General features: G+C 40.4%; 1 protein-coding gene across 2 annotated transcripts in view; it reads right to left on the bottom strand.

The window, feature by feature from the left end:
• Positions 1–25,919, bottom strand: part of AMDHD2 (amidohydrolase domain containing 2) — a 300,831-nt gene that overhangs the window by 52,402 nt on the left and 222,510 nt on the right. Inside the window, exon 11 of one of the 2 annotated variants that reach the window (XM_085632174.1) lies at positions 7,683–7,919. The exons of the other annotated variant lie outside the window; for it this stretch is intronic. Coding sequence (XP_085488300.1) covers positions 7,900–7,919 — 20 coding nt within the window. The 3' untranslated portion in view covers positions 7,683–7,899. Of the gene's footprint in view, positions 1–7,682; positions 7,920–25,919 lie in introns of those variants that run through there. 2 annotated transcript variants of the gene reach the window in all.

Raw genomic sequence — 25,919 nt, 5'->3', positions numbered from 1 at the left:
ATTGGAGGAGCAGCTCTGTGGTTGGTTTTCAGAGTATCAATTGACCAATCACAGTATTTAAAATTGATTTTAGCCTCCGACCTTGATTGGTCAAAACCTCTGAGTTTGGTTGACCACTGCTCATTCGCTCAACACTGTTTGGTGCATTTTCGAAAATATTTAGCGTCAACTGGCTGATTATAAGTCTGGTGCAGGAATCAACTGCTTCATTTAGTGCTTCTCACTATAAGTATAGCACTGTACAAAACGTTTAGCTGCTCATTGAATATCACGTTTGTGTTCTGCTAGGGAGAGCATAGTTGTTCAAAATGCCAACATTCCCACACCTTTTCTTGCTGAGCCAGAAGTGCAAAAATTTAAGTGGAAGCAATGGTATAACACTTTTATAATTATATAATTGCAATTCACAAATTCAACCCTGTAAGGCAACTAGTGTACACTAGTGTAACAGGACAATTGTTTAGGTGAACAAGGGCAGAGAATGTTTGATCATCTGTTTATAGCCATTCAACCACCTGGTGCAGAATGGGATGTCTACACAGAAGCTGTCAAAAGGCTTCGCAAACATTTCAAGGACGACACAAGTGTAATCATGGAAAGCCATAGATTTTTCACTCGTAAACAATCTAACATGCATCAATAGAAAGTTTTTGGCCAGAATTGAGAGTACTGGCAATTTAGATCATTATTTTAGAGATCAGATTGTAGTAAATTGTCATGACAAACGTTTGCAGGAACAATTGTGTTGCCAAAATCCCAATCTGCATGAGACCTTTGAAATCACAAGAGAGATTAAACTGTCAGTGATGGCCTCAAAAGTACTGAACAGAGGCAAAGACCTGGTGGAAGTCGAGCAAATAAATGGAGTGTTGGCAAAATCCAACCTGAACACGAGCATAGCAAAAGACAACAAGAATGTGGGAACCTACCGACTACTCGGCGCCACAGACGTGGTGGGTGACTCTGGGATATATGGTGGCCAAGCGTGATATTGCTCAACTGTGGGGATCCCAGAGGTCCCCGACTGTCTCGGCCTGGAAGGAACATATGGATTGGTGCATGTTTCGGGAAAAGGTGGTGTATGTGGCGAGAGGTAAGCCTGGGACATGGGTGAAAGTATGGGGCCCCTGGAACGCCTACCGCGGGGGAATCTGTGCTCCGCCGTTATTGCCCGATCCGTCGCCTGCCCCATCCCCTTAGCCGACCCATCTTCCTTGTTCCGGGCATTGAGTTTACCCAGCCCTAGTCCTGATCTCTTCCCCTTCTTGATACTCCTATGGACTGGTAGGGTCCCCCTCTCAGGGGAGCACATGCTGCTATTTCTGATTGTGGATTGCCTTGTGGGTTTGTTTTTCTGGTTGTTCTTTCAGTTTAAAATGAAACCGTACAGTGGGGTCCGGATGGTGTGGCTATCAACGCTGCTAACTCCTGTGCATCTTCCTCAGCCGCAACACACGCTCTACAATGTGTATCATATGCTCCTTTTGTCTGCTAGCGGCCGGCCGGAAGGTTGTAGGCCCATCTTTGTATATTTTTTGAGTTTTGTAATAAACGGTTTCAAAAAAAAAAAAAAAAAGACAACAAGAAAGGGGGTAGAGTCTCAACAAACTCACATTCCAACTCATGTTTCAGGTGTGGGTCGAAGACACACAAATGGCGAACTCTAAAGGATGTCCTGCTGTTGGAAAAACATGTTTGAGGTGCATGAAAGGGAGGCATTGTGCAAGAATATCTAGAAAGTAGGGTGTATCACAGATGAAGAAATCCCAAAAAATCATTATGAGGATGCAGAATATTCTGATAGTAGGAAGTACTATCCATCAAAACGATTGAAACACAACAAGATGCACTCTAGGGTGGTGAACCAGTGTGTGATGTTGCTATACGGGATGTGAAAGTGGCAGTTACAGTGTATTCTGGTTCACCAATTAGCATTATCACAGATAAATTGTTCAGGTAAGAATGGAATGCAGTCCATTTGTTCCCTCTGGATATACGTACAGTGACGTTTGGGGGGCACAGCATTGACTAAAGTGTAGGTAGCCAAGAAGGGGTGCAATATCTTGGATTCGAGGGGCCAGGGAGCGTTTGGTATGGCTTTAAGACGAGGCACTGAATGTACTATTTCCCTAGTTGTTCCGGTCCTCTCTGTGCCTCAGTCTGTGAATGACTTATTGGATACACACAAGGCGCTTTTTATAGAAAGATTGGGATTGGTCAAGGGATTAAAGCATGAGTTTGTTATGAAGGAGAATGCAATGCCGGTGTTGCACATGGTCAGAAACGTCCCATTGAGTGGGAGAGGTTAATTGAAAGAGCACTTGAACTCGGATGGGGCCACAGAACCAGTGGACTCCTCCCAATGAATTTGGTGGAGGTTCAGAAGAAAAGAAAAGTGAGATAAAATGCACTGAACAATGTGAAAGGCGTACAGTTTGCAGTGGGAGATGAAGTGAAAATCAAAAGACTGCTTGGTCAGAAGAAGGAAGGGTCAAAGTTCTTCCCTTCTATAGGTGTGACAAAAGTGTCCAAACATGCATCATTGGTTGAGAATGGAAAGTGGTGGAATAAGAGACGTGCAGCCTTGATCAAAAAGAGTGGTAAAGCTGTCAGCGAGGATTCTGCTGCAAGTACGAGTGTTGTGGGAGATCGGTGACTTGGGAATGAGTGTGGACTGGAAGACTCAGACATGAGGCAAGTGACCAGGTCAAGGTTACAGATTCATGGTGGAGGATACACTAGTGTGCATGTGGTCTCTTCTAGCACTAGTGCACATGTTGCTTCTTCTAGGGATGCTTCCAGTGCTATGCAAAAACAACAGTGTGGATAATAATATTCTCACAGTCTTCTCTAGGGGGGGCAGTAGGGGCACAAGCTGTCCCAGGTATCTATAAGATTATATCTTGGGTTAATGATTATTGCGTTCATGACGTATAATGGTTAGCTAACTTTATTCATTTGCTTTACCTGTTCCGTCACAACCGTTGCTGTATTTATTATCCTGTTATCCTTCTTCAGGTGTTGTGTTCATTTTGTTCAATTTTATTCCGTGCTGTGTTTATTATCCTCGTTTTATGCATTCCCCTTGTTGTTTTGGGTTTGGTCATTGTAATTGTTTTGTTAAGGGGGAAGATGTGTGTTATGTTCTAAACTGGAATGCTCTCATGGTATTCCAATGGAATGTTTCAAATCACACCAGTTGAGGCAGGATCTGGAGCAGTCAAGGGAATCGCCGTTTGTTGTCCATGTTTTACTCATAATAAACCAACAAAGCCGAAATATTGGATCTTAGTCTAGTGTTATTCGATGTACCACATATCTGCTATCTTCAAATTCTATTTTCCCCGACGGCATAGTGTCTGTGAAGAAAATGTAAGTATGAGTGAAACATGTTTCCAAATTTCATGGGAGGTGGGAGGATGTCATCTGGATCTTGGACAGGCTTTATGGTCTCAGGTGAAACCCTCCGAGAGGAGAGTCCTTAGGTTATGATCAGGTTTAGGTTAATTGAAGGCACTTGAGGCAGACAAATACTAATAAATATCCGCGCTTAAGTACCCCTGGATCGTGAAGGGTCAGTATTACTATATTGATAGTACTAATAGGCCGTAAATCAGACGCATAATAGCAGGCCAGGAAGTAGGGTGGTGGGTGGGGGGGAAGTATTTAAAAGTTAAGTTCTGTTATGTTTTAACATACTAAGTACAGCTATTTGAAAGAAACAATGTACTTCATGTATACACACAAACTTTGCATGACCTCAGAAGCGGATATTTAGCAAGAAGCAATTAGAACCGAAACAGTATAACATGTATATTGATATACCATGTATAAGATAGGGGATTCAACAAAAGTTTAAAATGCCATAAGTACTAACTATGCTGCATTGTACTGACATTGTGGTAATCAATAAAGTATGTTTAAAAATAACAAAGTACCCCTGGATCGTTTTGTTTTTAATCAGAAACTGGTATGGGCTCCAGAGGTTCAGTATTGAAGAAGAAATCGGTCGGATAGCCCAAACATTGACTATCATTATGTCATGGCAGGGCAAAGCTTTGTGGCTGAATGCCACAACGGCATAAGAGGGGATAGAAGATCAAAATAGAGAATGTGTGCACAGGCACATCTTAAAAATAAACTTTCTGTAATGGTGGAAGAGCCTCACATTGAGCCAGTCACCATTACCCTAGGACTAGGAAATACTGGAACCTCTGTAGCCCCCTGCCTTGCAGCCAAATGTAACACATTGAAGTGTTCCTTTTCTTACCAACTGTCTGTAACAAAGGTGACACAAGAAAGAGAGGGGTTTCATCCAGCATGGTAAGAACAGGAAGAAACCAGACAGATTGTGTCTAGGCAAGTGCAACAGGCTTCAAGTGGCTCCGCTGTTAATTAATAGCAGACCAGACTATTTGACTCAATCTGGTTTTAAATAGCCTGGCCAAGCTGTGGAGCGAGTGAGGAGTATGCTTTTAAGTAAGCAAAAATACTTTTTATGTGTGCAACGAAAAGTTACTAACAATAGAGAAAATGGGGTCTGAAAGTCTCATTTATCACAAACCTTGAAAGGTCAATTTACTAAAGCAGATGGGTAGACTCTAGCGCCCGATTGAAAGTGATGCAACTAGCATACAGGAGCAGCAGCCATTTCCCCAATCACCTCAGAGACACATTCTTTCCTAACTCAAAATACCCATTTGGTTTTTGATTGCCCTTTAAATAAACAATGCTTCAAAAAACGTTGGATAAAATGTCAGACCATTAGCTAAGTACAAGCAGGATCACCATTCGCTATAAATTAGCAAGACTTACCTTCCAGAAGTGGCTACGCTAAGCTAAAAAACTGGAGCACACAAGGAAGGGGAATGTCTGTGTAGTGAAACTCATTAGCAATGCCACTTTAAAATGCACACCTAAACCAGGACCAGCTTGCAAAGCTCATGTACAACCTGTCCCAAGGAACATTGTGTGGACATAATGGAAGGTGGCTGAAGACATCAACTACACCTGCTGTAGGAAGCAGTCATATCGAAAAGCCAAAACAAAAACGCATACATTTACAGTTCTCTACACCAGCATGATTCAAACAGGATATAGTGATTTATAGGTCATGGATTTTAAGAAGAAATTAAGTTACTGTAGCTGTAGTTCTCCAGTATTAGCATCTTTCACAGATTCACATGCTTGAATCATTCCCTGTTGTCGAGATGGGAGACCCACTGTACCTTAGAAAAGTAATATAATGATAGGCATAGACATGAAAGGCCCTAGGCCCTTGAGTTTAGTAACATATAATAGTCTTTTTTTTTTTTTAAGAAACCAAACTTAAGTCTTAACCAATCAGGTTGCATCACCCTCTAGAACACTCGTGTCAGGCGCTCCAGTCCCTCAGATTTTTAAGGCACGAGTGTATAAGTATATAAACACCCACTGAGAGGAAGAAGGTGAGCTTCCAAGGGGAGAAGGGTAGGTTGCATGTGAATCTATGAAAGATTCCAATACTGGAGAACTACAGTTAGTGGTAAGTAACCTGATGTCTTAGTCCAGTAGTGGAACTTTCATAGATTTACATGCTTGAATTATATTAAACAGCAGGTAAATAATAGCATATTTTCCCACAAAATCGTAAGAATATCCATTGAGGAAAAGCTATATAAATATCTATGAATGGGAATATATATTACCTACTGGCGGTCGCCAGTAGGTAGTTATAGTTAGGACCTATTTTCCATAGGAAATCCGCAACATTCTATTCCCAATAACTTTGGCGCCGATTGACGAATCTTCGCAAAATTTTCAAAACTTTTGGCCAGTTCCGGTCCGCTCCTATCCTGAAAGTCTCGGGATGAATCGTGTAGCGGGGGCCAAGAAAGAAGGGGGGTCCCAAAACGTGTTTTCCCCATGCAATTTCCCATAGGACCTTTAGCCGCAGCTACAACCCGAACTGCTGAACGGAATTACACCAAATTTGACAGAAAGGTAGTCCTCAGTTCAGACTCGTGCCTTTCGCTTAAATGGTGTAAATCCGTTCAGTAGTTCCTGAGAAAATCAAAAGTAAAATCACATATATATCTGGCCGGAGCCTAACCACACATCTCATCGTGAGATCTGATTGGCCGTCAGCACTTCATCCAAGAAGTGTTGGCAGCCATCTTGGGACCAATATACATGATAGCAACTCATTAAAAAGCATTGCAGTTAATAGAAGGTTTTAAGACTTTAGTTACATAATAAATCATTTGTTGACGGTACCATACTCATTTAAGGAATTGTGGTATGTTCTAAGGTGATTTTACCATGTGAAAAAGCCTTCTGCTGGGATATCATGAATCATGTTTGAGAGAAAACTATTTTCTCATGCTTTTCCCAGAGAGGTTTGGAAGGTGATCTATAAGCTAAACTGAGAGCATATTTTCTGTAAATTCACATTATCTTTCTCAGTCATGTGAGAATGAAGTCTGACATTCTCAGTAAAACATGTATATCCAACAAGGGCAGAGACTGTCAGCTGATTCCTTTGTGTTCTACTGCAGCTTCCCAGTGTGTTCCAAAGAACAACTAGAGCGCTAACAGTCCTACTTATGATAAACGCATGGCACACCTGAAGCCATCTTGATTGGAATAAAGTGGTAACTCTTAAAACATTTAATTTAAAAAGGAACAAAATGAGGGGGTTCATTTTGCCTTAGAAAGTATGATTAGTGCTGCAGAAAGAAAAATTAGGGCACATTTTGAGTGACTTCTCAAATCCTCTTCTACTTCATTAAAACATTCTGACATACAGACTGAAACATGCACTTTCAATACCAGCAGAAGACTTCCCTGGTGAGCAGTACCTTTACTACAGTGATCTAATGAGCAACTAGAGTGCTAACATTCTGAATTGATTGCAAATGTGTGACACATCTGAATGCCTTCTTGATGGAATCAAATTAAAAAACTGAAAGTATGCCTACTGAGGAGACTGTAGTAAATGAGGAAATTAGGAAACTTCATAACAAATAAGTCTCCCAAGATGGCCACCAGAGACAAAAGAGCCCAAATGTAGCACAAATATCACCCAGATGTAGCCCAAGTATAGCCCAATGACAGAATGTCCCAGAGTGTTCTAAAGAACAACTAGAGCGCTAACAGTCTTACTTATGACAAAAGTATGGCACACCTGAAGCCATCTTGATTGGAATAAAGTGGTAACACTTAAAACATTTAATTTGCAAAGGAACAAAATGAGGGGGCTCATTTTGCCATAGAAATTATGATTAGTGCTGCAGAAAGGAAATATTAGGGCACATTTTGACTTCTCAAATCCTCTTCTATTTCATTAAAAAATTCTCACACGCAGACTGAAACATGCACTTTCAATACCAGCAGCAGACTTCCCTGGTGAGCAGTAGCTTTACTACAGTGATCTAATGAGCAACTAGAGTGCTACCATTCAGAATTTATGGCAAATGTGTGACACATCTGAATGCCTTCTTGATGGAATCAAAGTAAACAGGCATTGAAAAAGCAATAGGTCTCGCCCTCGTTTAAGTTAAGAAAGAGTTAAGAACAATGGTTCAAGGATGGCCCAAAAGGGTCCAATAGAAAAGGTGACCCAGGCAGGGTCACTTGTTTTTTAAGATAAGTGAAATCAATTCCGTAGGGAGCAGGAGACAAAGTACGTAAAGGGTCATGTAGGTCAAAAGATAGCAGGTATTTATTTAAACAAAGTCAATTTTAGAATGCTCACAAAATAAGAAAAGCGTGGTGTGAAATAGTGATAGTAGTTTTAAAAAGACATCGCATTGACAACAATATAGTAGTTGAATTCCATAATTGATCTTTACAGGTTATAAAGAATTCATGTTGTGGGGTGGTCGACGGCGTTTCGAACCCAATTATTGGGGTTCATCTTCAGGACAGTGGTGAGCATGCTGAAATTAAAGAGGGGGGAAGGGGGATAGGAACACATTTGTTTAAGACCCTGTGTATATGTAAACAAACACATTACTGCATACATTCTAGTAAATACAACAATAGCTCCCTAGAAGGAAAAAAGGAAAATAATTCTTACATTTGGTAGGCATTATAATCATGCATTTAAAACAAATTATCAAGAATTAGTGCTTGGAGTCCATAAAAAAAGACAAAAAATTGAGTCAAAAGGCGAGAGGGCAAAATTGCAAAAGTAGGTATTTGTTTAAATTAAATTAAGGGATGACAACGTATGGCGCTAGATTTTACCAGCTAAGACATGGCATTTCAAAAAGAGTAACAGGTGGTGCTAATTAGATGAAGTCCGGTGCTGGGAGCAGTCACAAAAAGCAGCTAATTAAATAAACTTGGTTTACTACTGGCAGTGAATCCGAAGCAAGCACAATATAAAAAATGAAGGCACAGGGGTGACTTGCTTAATTCTATTCGAAAAAGCTGTCAGTGTTACAGGGATAAGTGAGGGAAAAAGGGGGCTGAATTAATCTGTCTAACATGGATGAAACAGGGAGCACATGTGAAAGCATTCCGGCAAAGAACCATGAAGTGTCTAAGGTCAAATGAGGGGCAAAACACTTACTATTTTGAAGTTAAACTGCCCGTAAAGTTCCTAGAGTCTCCAAAGTGGGAGGCAGGGGCTTCAAAGGCTGTATTGAATGAGAGCCAGAGTGTGGAAAAATTAACTGTAGTTGGGAAATGAATAATGGGATGGGTGTGAGGGATTTAAACACAAGTGAGAAACTTACTTAATTATTTGAAAACAAGCAGCTTGGCAGTACATAGATCCGCCTGGAGAATGTAATTCTGAAATGTAGAGAGATGTGAAATATGAGCTCCATAGGTGATGTGCTCTGCGAAGTTATTATTAGCTCAGGGGAAGAGACCGGAGAAAACTTACTTCTTTAGAGGGGCGACAGGGCAGTGAATGGGAGCCTGAGGCCGAGCAGTCGGAGACGTCCTGCAGCTGTTGGGGCTGGCTGATGAATGCGGAAATAGCGTTGCTAGCCTGTGTGTTTTATAGTAGGGCTCAGCTGGAGGGAGCCTCGGGGCAAAGCTAATTAGTGAAAGAATAGCGCACGTGAAGTTAATTGTTTAAAGGAACCTGCAGCTGAGTGATTCAAAATAGGTGTGTTGTAATTCTGCCTCTAGTGGATTTATCGGTAGTGAATTAATGAAAGTAAATAAATAGGAGAGTTTAAAGTTTATACAAGAAGCATGTTAGGGGTTTGTAAACGAAGGATAGTAACAATTAATGAATTTTGGGCTGCAGGGAGGGCCATATGGACTAATCTGAGTCAGCCTGGGTTAAACAGTGACCAAAAATGCACACAATATAAAAAGGGGAATGTAAACATGAATGAAACATAATAGTACATATATTCAGTTTTGCAAGGATTTCTAAGTGATACTAGAATGTGCGTAGTATAAAAGGGAATGTAAACATGAATAAAACATAATACATATATTCAGTTTTGCAAGGATTCTAAGTGATACTAGAATCTGTATGCTGAGAACAAAAACTTGAAGAATGTCTGTCATTCTGTGGAGGGTAGTCTGTAGAGACAAGAGTTTTTTAGAGAATGGCATTCCATTCCTCAAAAGAGTTCAATCCATTTTCGATAGTCCGACATTTGAAAATCCATTTGCATTCGAGGCGGTTCAGGAGTTGTTGTTGATTTCCACCTCTGTGACTTGGGAGCAGGCTGTCAATCACTTGCCAGGTGAAGTCTGTTTCTGAGTGTCCTTTTTCCATGAAATGTTGCACAAGTGGCGCTGTTGTGATCTTGCATTTGATTCTGCTCCTATGTTGGGCAATTCTGGATTTGATCTTTTGTGTGGTCTGGCCAATATACCTCAGTTTACAGGGACATTCAATGCAATATATTACATTTTGTGAATTACAATTGGTGAAGCATTGCAATATGTGTTTAGAGTTCTCAAATTCAAACAGTTTTGTGTTACTGGTGGACTCACATGCCATACAGTTATTACATTTATAGTGACCTTTCAGTGGTGGTAGGTTGAGAAAGGAGTGTATAGAATGGTCTTTAGTGATCGGTTTTTGGGCTCTCACTAAATGATCCCTGATGTTCCGTCCTCTTTTAAAGGAGAAGAGAGGTGTGTCTGTGACAAGGTCTAGAGGGGCAAGGACTTTCCAGTGTTTTTTTATCATTCTCGTAACTTTGTTGCTGGCCGGGCAAAAAGTAGTTACGCACGTGATTCTGGACAAGGGCGTTTTTTCTCTGGGTTGAAGGAGGTGTTCACGGTGGGAATACCAAGCGCGTTTCATAGAGCGTTTAACTAAACGTCTAGGGTATCCTCTGTCAATCAGTTTTTTGCAGAGTACCTCCGATTCTTGGAAAAAGTCCTCTTTGAACTTACAGTTCCTTCTGATTCTAAGGAATTGCCCATAGGGCAGGCCGTCTCGCAGTGCCCTTGGGTGTGCGCTGTTGTATTGAAGGAGAGTATTGCGCTCGGTGGGTTTTGTAAATAGAGTTGTGTAGAGTTCTCCATTGGCACTTTTTATGGAGACATCGAGATAGTCTACCTTAGTGTCGTCATAGTTGTGAGTGAACTTAAGGTCGGGTTGGACATTGTTGAGCCAAAGGCAAAATGCTTCTAGTTCAGTATTTGTGCCAGACCAGATCATAAAAACATCATCTATGTATCTGCGCCATGTACGTATTTTGGGGAGGAATGGATTCATACAGTTAAGAATGGTACTTGTCTCTATCTCGTCCACAAACAGGATCGCAAAATTGGGAGCAAAAATTGCCCCCATCGAAGTGCCCTTACATTGTCTGTAGTATTTGTTGTTAAATTGGAAGTAGTTTCTAGTTAGGGCAATTTCCAGGAGTGAAATGATGAAATCAGTCGGTACCTGGTGTGGAGCTGGACGGAGGTTCAAATGTTTCTTAATGACTTCTATACCTTTGTTTTGGGGTATATTCGTATATAAAGACTCAATGTCCATAGTGACAAGGAGTTCAGTTTGGGAATCAAAAGGTTGTGATTCAATGAGATTAATTAGGTGTGTGGTGTCTTTCACATATGAGATAGTAGTCTTTACCATGTCCTTGATAAAGAAATCGATGTATTTACCCAAGGGCTCTAGGACTGAGCCACAGCCGGAGAGTATAGGTCTCCCTGGTGGGACTTCCAGATTTTTATGCATTTTGGGTAGGGTGTACAGCACAGGTGTCCTTGGGGTCTTATTGTTGAGGAATGCAAATTCATTTTTACTAATGAAACCTTCTTCTAGACCAATTTGGGTTGTTTTTAGGATGAGGTCACAGATTTCTTTTACAGGGTCGCGTGCCAAAGGCTCGTAGTGAGCTATGTTGGCTAGTTGACGATAGATTTCTTTGTCATATGCACTCTTGTCCTGTAGTACTATCCCACCTCCCTTGTCACAGGGTTTGATCACAATGTCATCTAGTTCTTTGAGTTTGTTAAGGCTTTGTTTTTCCTCTAAACTCACGTTAAAAGGTGTGAATCTGTAGTCTTCTTTAATTTTGTTCAAATCTCTGAGTACAAGATGTTCAAATGTGATGACTTCTGGCGGCATAGAGCCACTGGGAGGGTTAAAGATAGACTTTGGGCGAAGACCTGTCAAGTCTGTCTTACTTGTGTTTTCCTTATGCTGAAAGAAGGCTTTAAGCCTCACCTTTCTGAAGAACTGTAGGATTTCGGTCTGTATGTTAAACCAGTTAGGCTTTTCAGTTAGCACAAAGGAGAGGCCTCTGCTAAGGAGGGTGATATCTGTAGCAGCCAGTTGATGCGTCGAGAGGTTGAATATGGGGAGTTGTTCCATGTTAGTGATAGGGGCCTGGGATCCAATTTCTAGTATTGGTACCCCCATTGGTAAAACTTGCGTCGTGTTTGGCGTTCCCCCGGTGGGAAATGGACTCTTGTCCTCCCTCTCCCTCTCCCTCTCCCTCTCTCTCCTGTAAAGGTCTGGCCTCTCCCTAAAAAATTGGGGTTATGTGTGGAGGTGCTGGGGCCTGCGCCTGGGTCGGAGTTGTCTGAGTCTATGGAGGAGTCAGAAAAAGTAACTGGTTGGTTGTGTCTGAATCTACCCCAGGTGCCTGCGGGGATTCTCTGTTGTTCTTGATTGTTTGTGGTAAAGAAGTCTTCCTGCAGGTACGGGTAAGTCTTTTCTTTATTGTAGTTTCTAATATCTTTAGTCACCTTTGTTGATTTTTTGTGGTGCTCGAAACTTTGAAAGTCTAGAATGGTTCTTTCCAATTTTTCTAGAGCAGCCTTTGCATCTGCTAGGCTATTTAGCTCAAGAATTGCCTTTTCTAGTTCTAAGATCTCTTCCAATTCTCGCTTGCTGTGTTCAAGTGCTGTATCTATTCCCAACACCATCCAGTGGCGGGAGCAGGTTGTGCCAATGTGTGAGAAACCAGTTTTAAATTTTTTATCTTGTAGGAAGATAGCAGGGATGTTGCGTACCTGTAGGCCAACTGGAATAATATCTGCCTTGAGATATTCGGTTAACATACGTGCATGTAGTTCAGTGCGAATGTGCTTCTTTTTGAGTCTTTTCAGAGCCGTGAGTTTCTCGCTTGCTATGTCTGGTGGTGCATTGGTTGCAGGCCCTGGTGTGTGGAACAGAGAAGGGCCACTAATGATTCTAGCAATATATTCCTCTGTGTACGTAGGGATATTCGAAGTGGACATGGTATGTCAATAGATATGGGTTAGTTCAGTATCTGGTGATGGACATAAGTAGTTTACTTAATAAGATGATATTTAATATATCCACTATATTAGTGGAACCCTTGCAGTGTAGCCACTGCAAGGGTTCTAAAACCTCGTTTAAGTTAAAGCAATTCTGTTTGTAATTAGGTGGCGTTTTAGCTTTGCTTTTATTAGTGTTTTTCAAATTGTCATGTACATAACATGCATATATGTATAAGTATGCATGCATTTATATTTATATAGATATGCAGATTATATATATGTTTATATATGTATGTATATATATATATATACACACACATACATATATATAAATGCTTATGCATATATGTGCATATATATGTGCATATGTGTGCGTGTAGAGAGAGGCAGAGAGAGGTAGAGAGGTAGAGGTGTAGAGGTAAAGAGGCAGAGGTAGAGAGGTAAGGTTAGAGAGGTAGAGAGGAGTAGAGAGAGAGGTAGAGAGTAGAGGATGAGTAATAGAGAGTAGAGAGTGAGTAGTAGAGAGAGTAGTAGAGAGAGTAGCAGAGTGAGTAGTAGAGAGTAGTAGAGTGAGTAGTAGAGAGTGAGTAGTAGAGTGTAGTAGAGAGTGAGTAGTAGAGAGTAGTAGAGAGTGGGTAGTAGAGAGTGAGTAGTAGAGAGTAATGGAGAGTAGTAGAGAGTGAGTAGTAGAGTGAGTAGTAGAGAGTAGTAGAATGAGCAGTAAAGAGTAGTAGAGTGAGTAGTAGAGAGTGAGTAGTAGAGAGTGAGTAGCAGAGAGAGTAGTAGAGTGAGTAGTAGAGTGAGTAGTAGAGAGAGAGTAGTAGAGTGAGTAGTAGAAAGTGAGTAGTAGAGAGTAGTAGAGAGAGAGTAGTAGAGAGTGAGTAGTGGAGAGTGAGTAGTAGAGAGTGAGTAGTAGATAGTAGTAGAGAGAGTAGTAAAGAGTGAGTAGTAGAGAGTGAGTAGTAGAGAGTGAGTAGTAGAGAGTAGTAGAGAGTGAGTAGTCGAGAGTGAGTAGTAGAGAGAGAGTAGTAGGGAGTAGTAGAGTAGTAGAGAGTAAGTAGTAGAGAGTGAGTACTAGAGTGAGTAGTATTGAGTAGTAGAGAGTGAGTAGTAGAGAGTAGTAGAGAGCGAGGAGTAGAGAGCAAGTAGTAGAGAGACTGTAGTAGAGTGAGTAGTAGAGAGTAGTAGAGAGTGAGTAGTAGAGAAAGTAGTAGAGAGTGAGTAGTAGAGAGAGTAGTGAAGAGTGAGTAGTAGAGTGAGTAGGAGAGAGCGAGTAGTAGATTGTGAGTACTAGAGAGTGAGTAGTAGAGAGTGTGTAGTACAGAGTAATAGAGAGTGAGTAGTAGTAGTAGAGAGAGTAGTAGAGAGTGAGTAGTAGAGAGTAGTAGAGTGAGTAGTAGAGAGTGAGTAGCAGAGAGAGTAGTAGAGAGGTAGCGAGAGAGTAGTAGAGAGTGAGTAGTAGAGAGTAGTAGAGAGCGAGTAGTAGAGAGTGAGTAGTGGAGAGCGAGTAGTAGAGAGTGAGTAGTAGAGAGTGAGTAGTAGAGAGTGAGTAGTAGAGAGTGAGTAGTAGAGTGAGTAGTAGAGAGGGAGTAGTAGAGAGAGAGTAGTGTAGAGTCGTAGAGAGAGAGTAGTGTAGAGTAGCAGAGAGTGAGTAGTAGAGTAGTAGAGTGTGAGTAGTAGAGAGTGAGTAGTAGACAGTGAGTAGTAGAGAGTGAGTAGTATAGAGTAGTAGTGAGTGAGTAGTAGAGAGTGACTAGTTTAATTTAAAAGCATTACAATGAGGGGGTTCATTTTGCCATAGAAATTATGATTAGTGCTGAAAAAAAGAAAAATTAGGGCACATTTTGAGTGACTTCTCAAATCCTCTTCTATTTCATTAAAAAATTGCGACATGCAGACTGAAACATACACTTTGAATACCAGCAGCAGACTTCCATGGTGAGCAGTAGCTTTACTACAGTGATCTAATGAGCAACTAGTGTGCTAACATTCCGAATTTATGGCAAATGTGTCACACATCTGAATGCCTTCTTGATGGAATCAAAGTAAAAAACCTGAAAGTATTTCCTACTGAGGAGACTGTAGTAAATGAGGAAATTAGGAAACTTCATAACAAATAAGTCTCCCAAGATGGCCACCAGAGACAAAAGAGCCCAAATGTAGCACAAATATCACCCAGATGTAGCCCAAGTATAGCCCAATGACAGAATGTCCCAGAGTGTTCTAAAGAACAACTAGAGCGCTAACAGTCTTACTTATGACAAAAGTATGGCACACCTGAAGCCATCTTGATTGGAATAAAGTGGTAACACTTAAAACATTTAATTTGCAAAGGAACACAATGAGGGGGTTCATTTTGCCATAGAAATTATGATTAGTGCTGCAGAAAGGAAATATTAGGGCACATTTTGACTTCTCAAATCCTCTTCTATTTCATTAAAAAATTCTGACATGCAGCCTGAAACATGCACTTTGAATACCAGCAGCAGACTTCCCTGGTGAGTAGTAGCTTTACTACAGTGATCTAATAAGCAACTAGAGTACTACCATTCAGAATTTATGGCAAATGTGGACACATCTGAATGCCTTCTTGATGGAACCAAAGTAAACAAGCATTGAAAATGCAATAGGTCTCGCCCTCGTTTAAGTTAAAGCAATTCTGTTTGTAATTAGGTGGCTTTTTAGCTTTGCTTGTATTAGTGTTTTTCAAACTTTCATGTACATAACATGCATATGTATGCATATATGTATATGTATGCATGCATTTATATTTGTATTTATATAGATATGCAGATTATATATATGTTTATATAAGTATGTATATATATATATATATATATATACACATACATATTACCTACTGGCGGTTGCCAGTAGGTAGATATAGTTAGTACCTATTTTCCATAGGAAATCCGCAACATTCTATTTGGAATAACTTTGGCGCCGATTGATGAATCTTCGCGAAATATTTTAAACTTTTGGCCAGCTCCGGTCCGCTCCTATCCTGAAAGTTTCACGGTGATTCGTCAAGCGGGGGCCGAGAAAAAAGGGGGGTCCCAACATGCGTTTTCCCATAGGACCTTTAACCGCAGCTACAGTCTGAACTGCTGAACGGAATTACACCAAATTTGGCAAAGAGGTAGTCCTCAGTTCAGATCCGTGCTTTTGCTTAAATGGTGTAAATCCGTTCAGTAGTTCCTGAGAAAATTAGAGTTAAAAGTACATATATATCTATGGCCTCGGAGGATCCGCGCACCCTCCCGATCACAAGCTGAATTTTAATTGGCTGCCAACACTCTGAATCAGGAAGTGTTGGCAGCCATCTTGTGCCTCGGTAGAACCGAGGCACAAGAAACCCCCCCAAAAAAGGCGCAAAACGTGAAAAGGGGGCAGGGTAGAAACACCCTGACCCCCTAGGCCTGCTCAGGGGGTCCCACAAGGACCCCCAAGGCTCAAACAGGTACCTCCAGTAAACACCACGGAGCTGCGTTGCAGAGTGTTCTAAAAAGGGGCGTGGCCTCTGAACACCTCTCTGCAACGCAGCTCCCTGGCGCATACTGGAGGTACCTGGTGGGCTAGTTGGCCCCCAGGGGACCGCAGGATTGAAGAGGAATTAATTCCCCAACTTAAAACGCGCCACAGGGCGTGTTTGCACACGTCACCTCAGGCCCCGCCCCTTCCTTCATCATTGTACAAATATTCCTCTGAAATCAGCCGAACTACGAATTACGATTTACTCACCTGTGACTTAAACACATTCTTTCAACTGTTTACAGGAGATTCACCAGTGCTGGATCCAGGATACACCACTGAGTAAGAAAAAGTAACGATAACACTACTTACCTGCTAAGTGAATTTTCTGCCATAGGATAACATTGGTGATTCTATGTGAAAATATTTCTAAGTGTCAACTTTTAAAATACAATAATATTCCTTAAAAATCACTACTGTAACCAAAATGCTTTTACTCAACTGTTTACAGGAGATGTCCAAGGACTGAATCTAGGATCCAGTCATGTGGTTAGAAAAGTAATCCATAAAGTAACTAATTGCATTTGACTAGAAATTCACATTGAGCTCAATGTTGCATTGTTTGAAATTGTGTTGCCCATTGCAACAACTGTAACTAATGTACTTAAAAGTCTATTGCCTATTTGCAAAGTATTTAAACTAAAGTAATTCATTCTGAGGAAGTATATTTTGTATTGTAATGTATAATGTAATTATAATGTAATTTAAAAAAAATATCTAAAAATAAATAGTTTAAAAAATGTAGAAAATCAGTATAAAAAAACCAGTATAACAATTAATACATTAAAAATTGTCATTTACAAAAACCTTTGAAATTCACTGAAAAAAACCATAGGTTTCAGGCCTGATATAGTTAGGAATTAGCATTTAAAAAAACCTTTGAAATTCACTGAAAAAACCATAGGTTTCAGGCCTGATATAGTTAGGAATTAGCATTTATAAAACCTTAGAAATTCACTGAAAAAACAATAGGTTTTAGGGGTGTTATAGTTAGCTGCACATTTCACTCGAACAAAACCATTGAAATTCCTCCGATATAGTTAGTTGTACTAACTACATCTCGCGCGCCTGCAATCCACTGCTGATGATGTCATATATTACATCATTCATGACATGGTCAGTGACATCACTGATGACATCTCAAATGACATCACTGATTACATCATCCACGTGACAATCAGATACACCTCATCATACACTAGTATAACCTTTCATCACTCACTGTAAAATACAGAGTGCCAGATTTAAAACCATTGACACACCAATACAAGTTTTTAAACACCCACTCAGGGATTCCTAGATCTATACACACATCTAATCACTTACCTATAGATTCACTCATACATGCTGTCAATGATCAATAGAACACTATCAAATATACTTATACATCATTATCGACATTACACACCAGCACACATCCTAATCACTTATGAAGTCATCCTACTCACTTATGCAAACAATGGATCATACTTACTTTTACTTAGCAATACACTTATAAAAACACCACTTCATTTATTCATATAGATAATAACTCATACTTAGTGTGTTATAAAAACACTACTACAAGTATACAGTTATCCATACAGTCACTCATACAATCACTGAGTCTTATGTATACTTATTTATATACAACAACTGACACATACACTGGCTTTTATTTTTCTAGTTTGTTGGACATGTACCATTGAGACATATATTGGCTCATCACCACACCCATAAAGATATTCACTCACCCAAACAACTGTTATAACATGTAGTTTTAACTTCATATACCTACTTAATCAAATATTCACACATCTTTGGGCTGTCACACACCCCCCACCGAACCACACACACATTCACTCTCCCATACAAATACTCAGTTAACTAATCTATAACTAATATAGATTTTCACGTAGCTAGTAACCAACTGGTGCAGCCGTTTAAACAACAACTGACAAAGTGATACAGATATTCACACAGTTTAGTCACAATCCAATATATTTAGTGAGACACTATAAATTAGTCAAGTAAACAGTCAATCACACTGCTACTAAATCCTCCATCCAGATATTTATATTTATATATCCACTCATTCTTCAATGCAAATTACTATATATATATAATACATACTTAAATAACGAACCAAACCACATTCACTGGATGATGTCATCAGTGATGTCACTGACCATGTCATGAATGATGTAATATGTGACATCATCAGCAGTGGATTGCGGGCGCGCGAGATGTAGTTAGTACAACTAACTATATCGGAGGAATTTCAATGGTTTTGTTCGAGTGAAATGTCCAGCTAACTATAACACCCCTAAAACCTATTGTTTTTTCAGTGAATATATATATATATATATATATATATATATATATATATATATATATATATATATATATATATATATATATATATATATATATATATATATTTCACAGAACAAACCATAGGTTTCAGGGGTGTTATAGTTAGCTGCCCATTTCACTCGTACAAAACCATAGAAATTCCTCCGTTATAGTTAGTTTTGCTAACTATAACTAGCGCGCCCGCAATGCACTGCTAATGATGTCACATATTGCATCATTCATGACATGGTCAGTGACATTTCAAATGACATCACTGATGACATCATCCAATGAATGTAGTTTAGTTTGAAATTTAAATATGTATTATATATATATACCAATCTGTATTTGAAGATTGAGTGGATATATAACTGTCTGGATGGGGGATTTAGTAGCTGTCTGACTGTCTGTTTAAGTGAGTAAATAAAAGTGTCTCACTTAATACATGGATTAGTAACTAAACTATGTGAATGTGTGCATCACTGTCTCTGTTGTTGTATAACATGCTGCATCAGTTGGTCACTAACTACATGAGTGTGTATATTAGTTATTGATTAGCTGGGTGAGTATTTTTATGGGACACTGAGTTTGTGTGTGGTTGGTTGGGGTGTGTGTAACTCTATGCATATATGTGTGAATGGTTGATTGATTAGGTGTAAAGGTTTAAGACTGCATGTGGAAACAGTTGTTTGGGTGACTGAGTGCATTTATGTGTGTGTTGTTGAGCGAAAATATGTTTTAGTTGTACATCTTCAACAAAGTAAAAAAATAAAAGGCATTGTATGTGAGAGTTGGTGTATATAAATAAGTATGTGTAAGAGTCAGTGATTGTGAGAGTAACTATTTGAATGAGTGTATAATTGTAATGGTGATTTTTTAACATATTAACTATGAGTTACTATGTGTTTGAATTAATTAGGTGTTGTTGGATCATTGTGTAAGTGAGTAAATGTAAGTGTGATTAATTTTTTTCATGAGTGAGTAGGATGACTGCATAACCGACTAAGATGACTGCTGATGTGTCAATGTCTATATTTGTATATAAGTGCATTTGATAGTGTTCTATTAATTAGTGACTGTATGTATAAATGATTCTGTTGTTGAATGGGTAGTTATGTGTGTAGACTTAGGAATCAGTGAGTGGGTATGTAGTAACTGGTATTGGTGTGTCAATGGTTTCAAATATGGTACTCTGTATTTTACAGTGAGTGATGAAAGGTTATACTAGTGTATGATGAGGTGTATCAGATTGTCACGTGGATGATGTCATCAGTGATGTCATTTGAGATGTCATCAGTGATGTCATGAGAGTTGTCACTGACCATGTCATGAGTGATGTAATATGTGACGTCATCAGCAGTGCACTGCAGGCGTGCGAGTTATAGTTAGCTGAACTAACTATAACGGAGGAATTTCTATGGTTTTGTACGAGTGAAATGGCCAGCTAACTATAACACCCCTGAAACCTATGGTTTTTTTCTGTGAATTTCTAAGGTTTTTTTAACTATAACGTCTCTGAAACCTATGGTTTTTTTCAGTGAATTTCAAAGGTTTTTTTAAATGCTAATTTTTAAGTGTGATAGTAGTTATACCTATTTTTTTGTACTGATTTTCTACAGTTTTTTAACTGTTTATTTATAAATATTTTATTCATTAAATAACATTATATATTTTTCTGAAAACTGCAAAAAAAAATTCAAACTGAAATATTGATTAATATTTTTGTTATCATTTTTTATTTTAATATATTTATATTATTTTCTTTTTCTTTTTTTTAAATTCCACTTTTTTTCAACGTCGCGCACTCAAAGCGTACACATCACGGTAGGTGCGCGGATTCTAGCCGCTATTTTAGAAAAGTTTTAAAGGATCCGCATACGGTGTGCGACGGCTGCATGTTTTTCAGTTACATCATATACATTTAATATTACGTGATATGCGCGATTGGTATACGACCAGTCCGCGACTCCTGCTCCCGCGCATTCACGACACATGCCCATTACGGTACAAGATGCTTGCGCGGTGGCGGGTCCCACGTGACGTCATATACTTGCTGTGGCGCACTGGGTGTGCGACTCCAGCAAAAAAATGTTATGTTCCAAAATTATATGTATGCGTCTTTAAAATACATATCAGGGCAAGAGATTATCTAAAATAGTCATAAAAATAACATATTTGTTCTTATAATAAACTTATATTATTTTAAAATATATTTCCGCGAAGTCGGGTGGGTGCATCGTGAGTGCAGAGAACCAGGTCAGCAGAGGTGCTGTAGAGCCAGAGAAACCAGGTCAGCTGAGCCGTTGTAGAGCCAGAGAAGCAGGTCAGCAGAGCTGCTCTAGAGCCTAAGAAGCAGGTCAGCAGAGCTGCTATAGAACCAGAGACCCAGGTCAGCAGAGCTGCTCTACAGCCAGAAACACAGGTCAGCAGAGCTGCTCTAGAGGCCGAGAACCAGGTCAGCAGAGCTGCTGTAGAGCCAGAGAAACCAGGTCAGCAGAGCTGCTCTAGAGCCAGAGAACCAAGTCAGCAGAGCTGCTGTAGAGCCAGAGAAACCAGGTCAGCAGAGCTGCTTTAGAGGGAGAGAACCAGCTCAGCAGAGCTGCTTTAGAGCCAAAAACCAGGCCAGCAGAGCCGCTTTAGAGCCAGAGAACCAGGTCAGCAGAGCTGCTTTAGAGCAAGAGAACCAGGTCAGCAGAGCTGCTCTAGAACCAGAGAACCTAGTCAGCAAAGCTGCTTTAGAGCCATAGAACCAGGTCAGCAGAGCTGCTTTAGAGCCAGAGAACCAGGTCAGCAGAGCTGCTCTAGAGCCTAAGAACCAGGTCAGCAGAGCTGCTCTAGAGCCAGAGAACCAGGTCAGCAGAGCTGCTGTAGAGCCAGAGAAACCAGGTCAGTAGAGCTGCTTTAGAGAGAGAGAACCAGGTCAGCAGAGCTGCTCTAGAGGGAGAGAACCAGGTCAGCAGAGCTGCTCTAGAGCCAGAGAACCATGTCAGCAGAACTGCTTTATAGCCATAGAACCGGGTCAGCAGAGCTGCTTTAGAGCCAGAGAACCAGGTCAGCAGACCTGCTGTAGAGCCAGAGAATCCAGGTCAGCAGAGCTGCTATAGAGGGAGAGAACCAGGTCAGCAGAGCTGCTTTAGAGCCAGAGAACCAGGTCAGCAGAGCTGCTCTAGCTGACACTGACTGACTGACACTGACTGACTGACACTGACAGACACTGATTGACTGACACTGACTGACCGACACTGACTGACAGTGACTGACAGTGACTGACTGACACTGACTGACTGACTGACACTGACTGACTGACATTGACTGACTGACACTGACTGATTGACACTGACTGACTACTCTCTACTACTCACTCTCTACTACTCTCTACTACTCACTCTCTACTACTCTCTCTCTACTACTCACTCTCTACTACTCACTACTCTCTACTACTCACTCTCTACTACTCTCTCTCTACTACTCACTCTCCTACTCTCTACTACTCACTCTCTACTATTCTCTACTACTCACTCTCTACCACTCACTCACTACTACTCTCTCTACTACTCACTCTACGGTACTCACTCTACTACTCTCTACCACTCACTCTCTACTACTCACTCTCTACTACTCTACTACTCGCTCTCTACTACTCTCTCTCTACTACTCACTACTACTCACTCTCTACTACTCTCTACTACTCACTCTCTACTACTCGCTCTCTACTACTCTCTACTGCTCACTCTCCACTACTCACTCTCATCTACTCGCTGTCAACTACTCTCTACTGCTCACTCTCTACTACTCTACTACCCTCTCTAGTTCTCACTCTCTACTACTCTCTCTACTACTCAGTCTCTACTACTCTCTACTACTCACTCTCTACTACTTACTCTCTACTACTCTCTACTACTCACTCTCTACTACTCTTTACTACTCACTCTCTACTACTCTCTACCTACTACTCTCTACTACTCACTCTACTACTCTCTCTACTACTCACTCTCTGCTACTCACTCTCTACTACTCTCTACTACTCACTCTCTACTACTCACTCACTACTACTCACTCTACTAGTCTCTACTACTTACTCTCTGCTACTCTCTCTACTACTCTCTACTACTCACTCTCTACTCTCTACCTCACTCTACTCCTCTCTCTACTACTGTCTACCTCTCTACCTCTACCTCTCTACCTCTACAACTCCACACCTCTACCTACCTCTTCCTACACACACACAAATGCACATATATATATGCATTTATATATATGCATGTGCGTATATATATATATACACATACATATATAAACATATATATAATCTGCATATATCTATATAAATACAAATATAAATGCATGCAAACATATATGCATACATATACATTTTATGTACATGAAAGTTTGAAAAACACTAATACAAGCAAAGCTAAAAAGCCACATAATTACAAACAGAAGAATTGCTTTAACTTAAACGAGGGCAAGACCTATTGCATTTTCAATGCTTGTTTACTTTGGTTCCATCAAGAAGGCATTCAGATGTGTCACACATTTGCCATAAGTTCTGAATGTTAGCACTCTAGTTGCTCATTAGATCACTGTAGTAAAGCTACTGCTCACCAGGGAAGTCTGCTGCTGGTATTCAAAGTGCATGTTTCAGTTTGCATGTCAGAATTTTTTTAATGAAATAGAAGAGGATTTGAGAAGTCAAAATGTGCCCTAATTTTTCTTTCTGCAACACTAATCATAATTTCTATGGCAAAATGAACCTCCTCATTTTGTTCCTTTGCAAATTAAATGTTTTAAGTGTTACCACTTTATTCCAATCAAGATGGCTTCAGGTGTGCCATACTTTTGTCATAAGTAAGACTGTTAGCGCTCTAGTTGTTCTTTATAACACTCTGGGTCATTCTGTCATTGGGCTATATTTGGGCTACGTCTGGGTAATAATTGTGCTACATTTGGGCTCTTTTGTCTCTGGTGGCCATCTTGGGAGACTTATTTGTTATGAAGTTTCCTAATGTCCTCATTTACTACAGTCTCCTCAGAAGGAAATACTTTCAGTTTTTTACTTTGATTCCATCAAGAAGGCATTCAGATGTGTCACACATTTGCCATAAATTCAGAATGTTAGCACTCTAGTTGCTCATTAGATCACTGTAGTGAAGCTACTGCTCACCAGGGAAGTCTGCTGCTGGTATTGAAAGCGCATGTTTCAGTCTGCATGTCAGAATCTTTTAATGAAATAGAAGAGGATTTGAGAAGTCACTCAAAAGGTGCCCTAATTTTTCTTTCTGCAGCACTAATCATACTTTCTATGGCAAAATGAACCCCTTCATTTTGTTCCTTTTTAAATTAAATGTTTTAAGAGTTACCACTTTATTCCAATCAAGACGGCTTCAGGTGTGCCATACGTTTGTCATAAGTAGGACTGTTAGCGCTCTAGTTGTTCTTTAGAACACTGTGGGCAGCTGCAGTAGAACAAAAAGGAATCAACTGACTGTCTCAGCCCTTGTTGGATCTACATGTTTTACTGAGAATGTCAGACTTCATTCTCACATAACTGAGAAAGATAATGTGATTTTACAGAAAATATGCTCTCAGTTTAGCTTATAGATCACCTTCCAAACCTCTGTGGGAAAAGCATGAGAAAATAGTTCTCTTTCAAACATGATTCATGATATCCCAGCAGAAGGCTTTTTCACATGGTAAAATCACCTTAGAACACACCACAATTCCTAAAATGAGTATGGTACCATCAACAAATGATTTATAATGTAACTAAAGTCTTAAAACCTTCTATTAACTGCAATGCTTTTTAATGAGGTGCTATCATGTATATTGGTCCCAAGATGGCTGCCAACACTTCTTGGATGTAGTACTGACGGCCAATCAGATCTCACGATGAGATGTGTGGTTAGGCTCCGCCCAGATATATCTATGATTTTAGTTTAGATTTTCTCAGCAACTACTGAACGGATTTACACCATTTAACCAAAAGGCACGAGTGTGAACCAAAGGCTACCTCTTTGCCAAATTTCGTATAATTCCGTTGAGCAGTTCGGGCTGCAGCTGCAATTAATTGTTCCTAAGGAAAATTGCATAGGGAAAACATGTTTTGGGACCCCCTTTTTTCTCGGCCCCCGCTTGACGAATCACCCCGAGACTTTCAGGATAGGAGCGGACCGGAGCGCCCCACCAGTTTTGAAAATTTTGCGAAGATTGGTCAACCGGCGCCAAAGTTATTCCAAATAGATTGTTGCGGATTTCCTATGGATAATAGGTCCTGAATATAACTACCTACTGGCGACCACCAGTAGGTAATATATATATATATATCGTATGGCGGAGATGTAGGGCAATTGAATAAACTTATGACTGCACAAGGAACTTTGGTTCCGCGTTCGTCTTGTCCAAGTGAAAGTGGATGTTTGAGACGAAGCCAGCGAGATATTATCTACTGGCGGTCGCCAGTAGATAGTTATAGTTAGGACCGTGTTTCCATAGGAAATCCGCAACATTCTATTTGGAATAACTTTGGCGCCGGTTGACGAATCCTCGCGAAATTTTCAAAATAGGTGGGGCGCTCCGCTCCGCTCCTACCCTGAAAGTCTCGGGGGGATTCGTCAAGCGGGGGCTGAGAAAAAAGGGGGGTCCCAAAACGCGTTTTCCCCATGCAATTTTCCATAGGGACCTTTAGTCCAAGGTACAGCCCGAACGGCTGAACAGAATTACTTGAAATTTGGCAGAGAGGTAGTCCTCAGCTCAGGGATGTGCCTTTTGCATATATGGAGTCAATCTGTTCAGTAGTTCCTGAGAAAATTGCAGTTAAAAGCACATACATATCTATAGCCGCGCACCATGCGAGCACCGTGCGCGCACCCTAACGTGCGCGAGCGTAATTCTGATTGGTGGTTACATGTTAGTCAACGTTCGAATCGGTCGAAATCAGGAAGTGTCGGCCGCCATTTTGTTTGTTTTCAGTGCGAGAGTGAAAAAGGAAGGTGGCGAATGTGAAAAGGGGGCAGGGTAGAGAGTTCCTGACCCCCTAGCCTTTGTCAGGGGGTCCCTGAAGGGCCCCGAAGGCAGAAAAAAAAAATTCATTTTTTTTTTAAAAATCACGGGGTGCGCGCACGGTGAAAAACCAAAAAAAATAACTATAGATAACTATGGATAACTATAACTCGCGCGGCCGCCACTCTATCACAAGGATGATGTCATGAGTGATGCCACTGACCATGTCATGAGTGATGTAATATGTGACGTCATCAGCAGTGGATTGCGGCCGCGCGAGTTATAGTTATCTGAACTAACTATAACGGGGGAATTTCATTGGTTTTTTACGAGTGAAATATCCACCTAACTATAACATGTGTGAAACCTATGGTTTTTAAAGTGAATAT

Source organism: Triturus cristatus, chromosome 10 (genome assembly GCF_964204655.1).
Source record: "Triturus cristatus chromosome 10, aTriCri1.1, whole genome shotgun sequence".
Classification (NCBI taxonomy): Eukaryota; Metazoa; Chordata; class Amphibia; order Caudata; family Salamandridae; genus Triturus; species Triturus cristatus.
The sequence above is the reverse complement of the archived record's forward strand: the minus strand, read 5'-3'. Positions and strand labels throughout refer to the sequence as shown.